General features: G+C 41.0%; 2 protein-coding genes across 3 annotated transcripts; one reads left to right on the forward strand and one right to left on the reverse strand.

The window, feature by feature from the left end:
• Positions 1-1,103: 1,103 nt before the first annotated feature.
• trim13 (tripartite motif containing 13) lies at positions 1,104-3,459 on the reverse strand. 2 transcript variants are annotated; one of them, XM_085249957.1, is made up of 2 exons: positions 3,344-3,459; positions 1,104-2,650 (listed from the first exon to the last, which is right to left on the reverse strand). In XM_085249957.1, exon 2 carries the CDS (start codon positions 2,642-2,644, stop codon positions 1,436-1,438), a length of 1,209 nt encoding a protein of 402 aa, XP_085106083.1. In that variant the 5' UTR covers positions 2,645-2,650; positions 3,344-3,459; the 3' UTR covers positions 1,104-1,435. The 2 variants fall into 2 exon arrangements, with proteins under 2 accessions (XP_085106083.1, XP_085106082.1); XM_085249956.1 differs by lacking the exon at positions 3,344-3,459 and adding an exon at positions 2,780-3,271.
• On the forward strand, positions 3,273-11,627 carry spryd7b (SPRY domain containing 7b). Its single transcript, XM_085249958.1, has 5 exons — positions 3,273-4,453; positions 5,426-5,542; positions 5,956-6,122; positions 9,366-9,468; positions 10,463-11,627. The coding sequence occupies exons 1-5, from the start codon at positions 4,348-4,350 to the stop codon at positions 10,558-10,560; spliced, it is 591 nt and encodes a 196-aa protein (XP_085106084.1). The 5' UTR covers positions 3,273-4,347; the 3' UTR covers positions 10,561-11,627.
• Positions 11,628-11,636: the final 9 nt, after the last annotated feature.

The following is an 11,636-nucleotide window of genomic DNA, read 5'->3' on the forward strand; positions in this document are numbered from 1 at the left end:
AGCAATTTAAAAAAAATTACAATGGGGTTTAAAAACGTCCCAGAGTGCTGGAAATGCTCCAGAAATGTGATATTTGCTACACTGAAAAGATTATTCACAAATTATTTGAGTATTTAGTGACCGCCGATTGTCCAGATGAGAGCTTGGAGTTTTTTATTCTCACTTTTGGTATAAAGCGGCTGACCGTGCGCTGTCTTTATGGCCGTGTTAAAAAGTCAGTTATACAGCCGCCCAGTAGTTTTGTTTCATTTTTATCTAGTTAACATTTAACAGGCTGTGTTTATATTTGCGTGAGATTAAAATTAAATATTAATAGAGACTCCTACTTTTATACCCATGCTTTATTTGCCTGGCAACAGAAAGCTATATATATGTACATGCGTGCCATGACGTAGATCCTGAATTATGGTCAGTGCTGACATCACTGATTCGCTTTGTGGCGTGATCTTATGGAGTCTCCCTCTCCAAAATGCATATAGGGAATACATAAACAACAGGATAACTGATCTTTAGTCACAATCCACTGTCCTTTTACTCTGATCCATTAAAAAAAAGAAAAAAAGCCAAGTATCTGATTTGAGTTAACCCAGATTAATTCAATTTAACCACGTGTTTTGAGTTTTAGGCCTCAAAGTTACTTTCATTTCTATTCAGACGCACAGCAGAAAACCAGAGAATATACACACTTCTATTAATTACCCACTCTGCAGGATTGACTTCACTGTCTGGACACAGTCATGCAATGAATGAGTCGCATAACAACAACAAAAAATAGTATGCACGACTGCCTGCAGATCTATGCTCTGACAGAGACCTATAAGGATGTAAGGTTTCATCCACACACGTCAACGAGCGGTGTGATCACCGGGAGCTGCGGTGTCTGCAGCCTGCTGAATTTTTCACACGGGCCCTGTTATGTAACGCTTATAACCTTGAAGAGGCTGCAGCATCACTATGGCGCAGAAGCCTCTGTGGGAGAGAGGCCGTGGATCACACTGCATTCTTTCATTACGCACTTGCTTACTTCATCGAATTGCATTTACATGTATACATTTGGAAAAAGCAGCCCGTTCTGAGCTGTCGCATTAAATAAAAACAAAGAGTTGACTCAAAATTCTCAGATTTATTTGTGAAAATCACGTTGAACAAATATGAAATGATTTTTTTTCTTTTTTAGGAAAAAAAAAAGGAATCGATTGCACATGGGAAAAAAGTGAATTGGTGTTTACTTGATGAAAAGACTATAACCTCAGAGGATTAAGGGTTGATTCGTTTGATTCTATGGCTTCATCGAGGTTGCAGCTTGTTCAATAAGGCAAAAAACAAACAAACAAAAACAACTAATGTAAACAATTAGATGTTTTAAAGTACTCGCTAGAGTTTTACATCTCACTTGTCATGTGTAAATTATCTGACAGCTGTGAGTTAACGCTATCTAGTTAGTGGGTAATTTATAACTGTCAATAAAGCGGGCAGTAGAGTCGATTAACTGCATGATATATTTCTGACCTGCATCAACCACATCTATGTAAATGTCCTTGATTTCCTGGAGGCACGCACCGGTATGTGCAAAGAGAGAGAAAAGTGCAGCGAGAAGTGATTCAGCCTCCCTGGTCACATACGCTGTGAAGGTGTGCGGCAGCAGCAGAGACAGCACCACCGAGCTGATAAGTGTGAGGATAAGAATGCTGATCCATCTGGGCACTGCCATGCGTTTGTTCCCTATTCGGTAGGAGCCACTCTCGTGGGGGACCGACATCCTGTCCACTTCCCTGAGCCTCAATGAATCCCAGTTTTTAACGTCGAAATTACGCACAAGGGGACCGACGTCCATGTCTTTCCGAGACGGCAGTGGAGTATTGTTAAGCAGCTTTAACTTGTCCCGGAACTCTTGCATCTGCTGCAGAAAGCACAGGGTGTCGGAAACGCTCCCGAAAGACCCAGCGATGCTGAGCGCGCGTTTCTGCTCCTCCAGCGCTGCGCTCAGCTTGCTGATCTCCGGGTCGTATGCTTGCATCACCACCAGCTTTAGTGTTTCGAAGTCGGACAGGATCTCATTCTTTTTGCATTCAAGGGCACTGATGAGTTTCTCGAAATAGTTTTTTACCTTCTCTGCGTCCTTACTGACCGACAGAAGCGCCCTTTTCTTACTGGCTTGTAGTGTATCCAGGCAGGACAGGTAATCTGCGCTACGCCAGTTCTTCACCCCGCAAAGCAGCTCATCAAACGCCTTCTTTTCCCGTTCATACGCATCCTCCAAGGAGCAGAACTTGTGCCCTTCGTGGTCATTCGTCGCTGCGCAAAATCCACATATTAATTTCAAGTCGGTGGCGCAAAATATGTTAAGAGGCTGACCGGAGTGTTGTTTACAATCAGACATTTTGGGTATAACCTTTATTTTGCTGAACTTCTCAACTATCCCGCGCAGAGAGTAGTTGATCTGCAGGCTGTTTGCGCCGTTGTGGGGGGTCTCTTTGCGGCAGGTGGGGCATTTGAAAGGTGTCCTAAAAGCTGGACCTCGATTCCCCTCCAAGAGTCCCTCCAAGCATTTCTTGCAAAAGCTGTGTGAGCACAGCAAGACCCGCGGGTCCTCGAACAGACCGCAGCAGATTGGGCATGTAAGTTCCTCTTCTAGCTGCTCCATTGCACCCTGCAAACACATCATCCAGGCGTCAAATCGATACTCAATTTAGAAAACAAATGAAAAAACAAACCAACAACAAAACAAAAACCCAACAGCAAAAAAAGGACACGATAAAACGCACTACACAATACGCACCCACTAAGGGATGCCTCCCCATAAGGCAGAAGATGCAATATTTGAACACGAAAAACAATGATGCAGCATCGCAAAGGATACAGATTTGGCTGTCACGTTCCAAATGTGTGTGGAATATCCCCATCCCGAAAGTGAAACCGACTCGGATCCCTGTACGCGCGTAAAAGCTTGGATTGAGCTCTGCCAAAAGCTCCGTTTGAGCAATTTGGGTCATGCAACATCCTGATTTTTGATGTATCTCAGTTGCCAGTTGGCGTTGTAAGAAACTTTTAAAAAGAGAGAGAGAGATCTCTGCAGGTTGGATGCGAATCAGAATAATCAGTAACTTTATAGTTAACAGTAAATCATTATCTCCTAGCTGTGTATTGCAAAATAGGACGGTGGTTAGCTGAGCTGAGCTGAGCCCCTAAAATCCCCGTCGTCTAACCAATCCAATGCGACAAATTATCGACAAACAGCGCTTGCGTTAGAGTCGATCCTGTTGGCAAGGTACTGAAGGAGGGCTGTGACAGATTTTGCAAGCGCATAGTAACATGCAACTACTGGACCAAAAGATTCACTCACCAGCTGCTGACTGCTGAGACGCACAGTGCAACGCAATCATGGCGCTTGTTGCTGTGCAGACTTCGCCCTTTTCCGGGTTTGGAGTTAACCATTTCAGTGGCGTGCCAAATATTTTCTGCAGCATAAAAACTCCTCTATAACAGCGCACTTATAATTCAAACTGCACATAAATCCATACCGAAATGAAAACTATTGGCGTTTTAAAGCGATTTGACAGGTTTCTCCTTGAAGATCGGGATGTTTACGTTTTTAGCCCTGCGGGTAATTTGCAGAGGATCCCTGCTTGTCTGTTGGGGGAGGGGCTGTTGCTATGCAAAACATTCCAGCGTGAAAAACTGTCAACTAGGTTTTAGTAGCAGCTTTGCCGTTGCACGTTTTTTTTTTCCTGCAGTGGACTACTTCTGTCCCTCGTGTTGGCACTTGTCAATATATACCTGCAAACGATTTACACGCTAAGAGGCGCACGTGTGGACCCCATCTGTATTAGCTTATATATATATATATATATGTGTGTGTGTGTGTGTGTGTATATATATATATATATTACAAACTACATTTAAATGCTTTGTTATTATGGAGCCTCAAGTTTGAACCTAAACTGAAAAAATATTAACTTAAAGTACATCAGGTGCACTGTGCTGGGCGAAATCAGCACATTAGTAGGCTATGTATCCACCATTAAACCTTTGATGTTTTCCCTCCAAAATTCACTCTCTCTTCGTTTCGGGTTATGTAACATCGATATCCAATAGTTACTTAGTCACGTGTAGAAATGTTGACCTTGATTTTCTTCCCTTGTTTCCATGCCATCAGGAGCAACTGCCTATCTTAGGCGCTGTGATTGGATACAGCAGGGGTAGCAGGGGCTTATGCTGCACCGCCCTCTGCCGCTGGGTGTCGCCGTTGCGCAGCGGGACCTCTTGACGCTTTGACGTCCAGCGCTCTTTGGTTTCTGGTCTAAGTTTGTTTCCGGATGTTCGGCTGGTGTCGTGGAAAAAATAATAATGGCTGCGATGTTTACGTGTTGTCTAGGCTGCTGCGGAGATGGCGGATCGGGGCATATTCCCCTCAAAGAAATGCCCACAGTTCAGTTAGATACTCATCACATGGGTAAGTGAAGTTTGCGTGTAATTCTTGCTGCTCATATAGGAGCAGTTTATGTCTACACACGCCCAGCTGCCTCTCTCCGTGTATGTGTGTGGCAAGGTGGTTTGCTACTTCCGCTGCTACTTCTAGCTCGCTAGCCGATAGCTGCTAGTAAATTTTTCTGCGCTGCTAGGCTAAGTGTTTCTGTGTGTTGCAGTGAGCTGCCCTAAAACGTTCATTTGGTAAACTTTCAACAGGGCTTTCAGTTGTTGCTAACCGCAGCTTGACATGACACAAGACAAAGACAGCAACAACTGACCGGACAGAAAATTGAACCTGAGCTCTTTTACAACTGTTCATGGATGGAAGCTGTCAGAATCCCCCTCTTTGCGCCCCAAAGAGAATTTAAGACACACTAAATTACTGTGATTTTAAGCAGAAAGCTGTATTTACTTTGTATCTTTGGACAGAACGGATTAATCAGCTCGTTTCAATGTTCACTGATAAATGGAGAAATATACACATTTGTCCATTTTTATCTTGGCCACAACATGTTTCCCACAACATTGTAAAGTATGACTTACTGCTTCCTGAAGATCTACTTAAGTAGACTTCACAACCGGCTGTGACAGTAGAAATCACGATACGTGTGCTTTTGTATTTGAGGGGGAAAAAAAACCATGTTCACCTGTCTCAGCCTCTGCACATTAAGATGGAAGAGAACTAGTAATTTTTAGAAGATACAATCATAATTTAAAAGTTATGATATTTTTTAAATGGTAGTTGTTACCGTAAAATTACATGCATGGCCTCGCCTGTATTCATCATAGGATTACAACTTAAAGGCTATTTTTATTAAAGTGGTGATGGTCTGGATCAGAATGATTACAATATTAATAATGTAAAAGTCTTTTCAGCTGTTTCACGGGTATCATGTGATCTAGAAAGTGCATATTATAAGTTGAAAGTAAAATCGAGCCTTGCTTTGTCTTGCAGGCACAGATGTTGTCATTGTAAAGAGCGGCCGAAGGATATGTGGAACCGGAGGCTGCCTGGCCAACGCTCCTTTGCACCAGAACAAAAGTTATTTTGAGTTTAAGATCCAGTCCACTGGTGAGCACTTGGTTTTTAAGCCTTTTAGTTATCGTCTTCTTTTCCTTCATGATTGCAATTTTCTGCGTTCCTGCTGGGAGTTATTGACACACTATTTTCAGATGCACACTGGTCTTGTGACTGCATGCTCACTGGTTCATGCTTACTTCTTCTTGCAATGACCATATTTGAAAGCACACATTATATTTTTGTACATGTAGTTTGTGGTAAAAGAGTGATTGAGATGACATTCTCAACAGTTTTAAAACAAACAATCGGATCTCAGTCCAGAAAAACATTGTAGTAAAGTTTGTAACATAGATTGGAGGTCATCAAATATCAGGATAGTTTGGAATACACGTTTTAAAATGAACATGTTATTGGTGTGTGTGCCCTTCACATCTTCGTACTTGAGTGGTGTGCTTTGTGTGTAGGTGTGTGGGGGGTAGGTGTGGCAACCCAGAAAGTGAATCTCAACCAAGTGCCTATGGGCAGAGACACAAACAGCCTAGTCCTGAGGCACGATGGCTCCATTTACCACAATAATGAAGAGAAGAATCGTCTACCCGCTAACAGCATTCCTCAGGAGGGGGATATTGTGGTAAGTCACAAAAATAATTGGGCTTAATTACGTATTTAATTTTGATGCCCTGATCTTTGAAATGTTTAAGTGTTATTAGTTGGGCTGTGAAGCTAAAAATGGAGAACTGTTTTTTGGGGAGAGGGTTTTCTCGGAATCTCGTGGAATCAATTAGAACTGGGGTGGGAACTAAAAACATTAACTTTTATCCTAAAGGCTGTTCCAGAGATAAAAATATCTTCTGTTGTAAGTACCGAAACGATTCATTGCAGAGAACATACTCTACACAGCTGCTGATCATCCCTTTTTTATTACATATTATTGGAATTGTTCACAAAACTGTCAGGACTCGGAAATAAGTTTTAAAAAGATACAAGTTTAATGAGTTCAGACTTGAGGTTGGAACAAATTGATTTTTTAAAAGCAGATTGATGGTGTAGAAATTCCAACCACGCTCTTTATAGGGCAATGTTTGGTTCTGCCACTACTAGACAGTTTTACCATAATTTAAACTTTGGTCACCGTGGAAACCCTTCAAGTCTGTTAGTAATTAAAGGTTCAAGGTTCTTTATATGTCACATGCATAGTTATACAAGTATAACACACAGTGAAATGTAACCTGACACGCTCTCGACATGTGCAAAAAAGGGGGGGGGAGATAGAGGAAGAACAATAAATAAATATATATATATATATATATATACACATACACATTGGGTGAATGTGCAGTAGTAGCAGGAGGCAGGTGAATTCTGTACATTAATAAGAATGTAAAATAAATCAGTCAGATTTATTTTACAGAATAGACAATATAAACATATTTAAAATTAAAGGAATTTGAAATGTGTCTGGGTTTAGAGTGTCTGGAAGAGAGTCCTGTCTCAGTCAATTATAGATTATGTGAGTTTAGATGATGTGAGATGTGTGTGTTTAGGGCCCGGATGGCTTGGGGATAGAAGCTCCTCTTGAGTCTCTCTGTCCTTGCCTGGATGATGCAGAACCTTCTACCAGATTGCAGAAGTTGGAACAGTTTGTTGCCAGGATGGGACGGGTCCTTCAGTATCTGCGCTGCTCTAGTCCGGCATCTCCTGGTGTAGGTGTCCTGGAGCGGGGGGAGAGCAATCCTGCAGCAGCGTTCTGCTGTACGGATCACTCTCTGGAGAGCTTTTTGGTCCTTCACACAGCTGTTCCCGAACCACGATGTCATGTTCTGTGTGAGGATGCTCTCCACAGCGCCTGTATAGAAAATCCTGAGGATCTTTGGAGAGACCCTGAACTTCCTCAGTTGTCGTAGGTGATACAGCATTTTTGGTCTGGACCTGAATGTGGGCAGCCCATGTCAGGTCTGAGGAGATGTGGACACCAAGATACTTGAAGGACTGCACCCTCTCCACTCCATTGATGATAATGGGCTTGTAGTCTCTGTGCTGACCCCTTCTTAATAGTAGTACGAGTGCACCAAAGTCACCTGCCTTAAAAGAAAGCAAGAAGCTATTTCTACAGATTAACTTGACATACTGGAACTACGTAAATGCAAAGGAAGAAACTTGTGCAAAGAGAATTATGAACTCTTTCCCCCATAAAGACATTTGATGACCTCCCCTGTACCCTTTAATGGCGATTTTTGACACCTCAGACACTCCTTTTGATTCTTTTCCCCATAAAGACACGGTTTGATGACCATTAGAGTAGTTTCCGTATTTTTCCAAGGATAGCTGCATAGGCTGAGACCACCCTCGTAATTTCTGATGTGAACCCAGTTATTTGGTTTTATAAGCAGGCCTAAACTTTGACAGAAACCACTCAGATCCCAGTAGACTCTTAGTAGGCTTTAAAGGGGTAAAGAGTAAATCTATAAGTGATTATCATTAATTTTATTATGACACAAAGTATTTTAATTTTCATCAAATTCAGATCAGTCACTCACTCTGCACTGTGTTTCAGATTTAGCTGTTTGAATCTTGTCTGACACACACGGAGCGATCCATCTCTGCAAATATTTTTGCTAGAGAAACCAACTTGTATGAAAGTTGTGATTGATCGCTGAGTTGCTATACTGAGATTGTTTGACGTGTGTGACTGTGAACGTGCTCACCATACACACAATTCAAGATGAGCTTATATTTTTCAAAAAGCAATAGGATTTATCAGATCCAGCATTTGATCTGTGGTGTTTGTTCTATCCTATATGATGGTATTCTGCAGCCCATGTGCAATGAGTCTGCACATTTAATATCCTTTATTTATATCAAATAATCATAAAGACAGATGCAGTCACAAAGTTAAAAAGAATATAAGTGCACGGCCTCTCTCAGGGACAGTAACCGGACAGCTCATTAGCAGTCGATGCTTTTCGACAGTTGTTTCTATGTAAGTAAGTTGAACTTTACACAGCTTGTAACTAACTAGCTTGTAAGGTTGTGGTGGAGCACACATGTACGTTATCATCTGTTCTCTTTATCACTTCTTACTGGAACACTAGGCAGCTAAACAAACTGACATTGGCCCTCACTAGTGTTTCTTGAGTGATTCAGGCTACTTAGGCATACTTCTAAACTCTTAAGCCTTTGATTACAAAGGCTAAAATTTAATTTACGGGTTCAATCGGCTAAGTGCTGATGATTATTGCCTCTTTTCCGCTGATGCAGTGCAGTTTTGAGTCAGTTCTCGCTCGGCGCCTTTTGAGTACAAGCCCACATTTTGACAGGTTTGAAAACCAGCTGTGTGTGGAAGAAGTTGGGGTGATTTCTGTGGGAAGAATGTCATGAACACATTCAGTATGCGGGCTATAAATCATCTTTTTTGGGGGTAGCCCCTCCCATTGATGTCAGTGGTTTCAGCTTTGGGAGCAGCAGTTTTGTGCTACAGTGTTGGTGGGTTTGTTTGTTTTTGCTTTAAATGCGTAGAACCGGTTTTGTATTAGACACTAACACTGTGTTGGTGGCAGAGATTTAGCATGTCTTCATCAAAAAATGCTTTGGCATGTTTTTTAAATCCAACTTTGTCAGTCCCATTTTCATTTGCCATAAGAGGAGAAAGCAAAGAAGTCTGTGAGATGGGAACCTTAGTGTCTTGTATTGTCTTCTTGTCTTTGTTTATTTGATAAAAGTTCTGTTTAAAAGAGAAAAAAACAACTTTTCCTGCTTCTTTTAAAATATAGGAAAGATTTTAAACATGGCACAGATGTAAGCTGTGACCTCCCGAGATAAGATACTTCAACAAGAGTTTCATGCTTTTCTCAGCTTGTGTATTTGTGTTCCTCAGGGAATCACATATGACCACGTGGAGCTGAATTTATATCTGAACGGAAAGAACATGCATTGTCCTGCCTCAGGGATCCGAGGCACTGTATACCCTGTTGTTTATGGTAAGTTGATTTCATATGTTCACTAGTTACCAATGATTGCTAACTATATGATCATTGTTGCCTTACTTGAATATAACAAAAAAAAAATGTATGGATCTTTTTGTATTCGTTACAGCAGTTACAACTTGATTCCACTAGAGGGCTGTATTGCACATCTTTGCACAGCTGTTCTACAGACAGGCTGACAGTTTTAGTTGAATTGAGTTTAATAGTTTTTAATGTGAATATTTCGCCACACACAGGAAAGAGTGTTCTATTTGAACTGATCAAACACAGCTTTCATCGGAAGGCAGTGGCCTTGCCACGGAGAATCAAGACATGCATAATTTCGTCCAGTAAAAAGTTACTGCAATGATTTCAGTGACTTGATTCAGTTCTCCATCTGATGTGTGGAGCTTGTCCAGATAATCAGCTGGCGGTTTTATGTTGGACAGCACACATGTAAGATGTTTGCTCTTGACCTGAACTCTCTAACTAAAGCCGTGATCAGAATGCAATCGCAAGTGTCCCAAATTGCATTTAACATCCGGGGGGGTGTCATCACCTGGAACCTGATCACATCACCTTTAATTTGGACTGATTCCATGTGTACTTGTAAATCAGATCTTGGTGTAATATTGTGGCATAAACAGCCAAATCAGAATTAATTCGCTAGCATTTCCCGAGTGTCTGAGAGTTGTAGGTAAAAGTTGATGAAATCCGTTTCATTTATGCCCCCAATCCCAACCACTGTAATTCTGCATACGCAAACACATGTATAATGTGCTGTTTTCATCCCTGTGTTTGGTAACATTCTCAGACAACACACGTACACAGGCTCAGGTTGAGGTTTTGAGAGTTTATCTTATAAACAGAAGAAAACCTAAAGCTGTTTTCACAGAGTATATACTTTCAGGGTCTTTAAAGGTGAAATTCAACTATAGAAAAGTTAAGACGTGAACAAGAATACAGTGTCTGAACTTATGATTGATCGTGTCTTTATCTTCTGTTCTAGTGGATGACAGTGCCATCTTAGACTGCCAGTTTAATGACTTCTATCACACTCCTCCACAAGGATTTGAGAAGATCCTCTTTGAACAACAAATCTTCTAAAGGAGCACTTCGGCCTCAGCCCCTCTATATGTTGTCGCCCTCCTCTATATCTCTTAGCAACCTCTGTATCACTACAGTTTGACCTTAACTGGTAGTATCATTATGCGTGGCTTGGAGGCATCTTGTTTCGTTCCCCCTGTTTACTCTCTCTCTACTGCTGCTCTGGATTGACTTTAGAGTACCCATGAAGAAGTGGGGATTTCTCTTCCTTGTTCGACTACAATCGGCTGTCACAGTCCATGATGATGGAAAGCTGTAAAATCACAAACTTATGTAAATAATAATCGATCTGTATTAATTGAAAACCTTTCAGTTGCTGCTTTAATCCACAATACATGTGTGTAGATAACAGACAATGGATGTAATGGTATGTTCACTGTTTTTGAGGATGAGAAGCCATGTGTTATTGACATTGCTTTATATATATATATATATATCATCCAAAATATCATACTAACATCTCAGCATACACCCTGTATTTATTTGTATTTATTTGGTTTCCAGATCAAAGTTTGGCATCTTATTTTTTTGATATAATATGTATTTTGTTTTGGCAGCAGAAGTTAGAGACCCAATGAAGGGTCAGCTATAATTCTAATACATTAACTATTGCGCTGCCTTTTTGAATTATCACGCAATGAAAACATGGAAGTACCGCAACACTTTTATGATTAATGTCACTGCATTATTTAGAGTTGATAGGGAGATTAATACAAACAATAAATCGGTGCACATTCCAGGAGGTGATGGTGCTGGAGACTGACATATTTCTGAAATTGGAAACACTAATATATATAAATCACTTCTTTGAGCAGCCTTTTTTTCACCCTAAAAAATATAGATTGTGTGTATTCTAAGTATCTGAATATTTCCAGAGCTGGTGTTGGTCGTCTCTGATTAGAGATACATCAGAAACGTGGAGTTGTCGTTATGTACAGATATCGCATATCCGCTGCTGAAGTGTAACGAATAAATATTTCAAATGCTTGTCCTTGTTTGCACTAATGATGTTATTGTATGAAACCAAATATTGTTGATTCATTAAAGTTTTGTGTCTGGCGGCATCATTCTGGACC

This window comes from Mchenga conophoros, linkage group LG16, assembly GCF_057382185.1.
Source record: "Mchenga conophoros isolate Kocher_MC1m ecotype Shallow Benthic linkage group LG16, M_conophoros_male_GT1.1, whole genome shotgun sequence".
Taxonomy (NCBI): Eukaryota; Metazoa; Chordata; class Actinopteri; order Cichliformes; family Cichlidae; genus Mchenga; species Mchenga conophoros.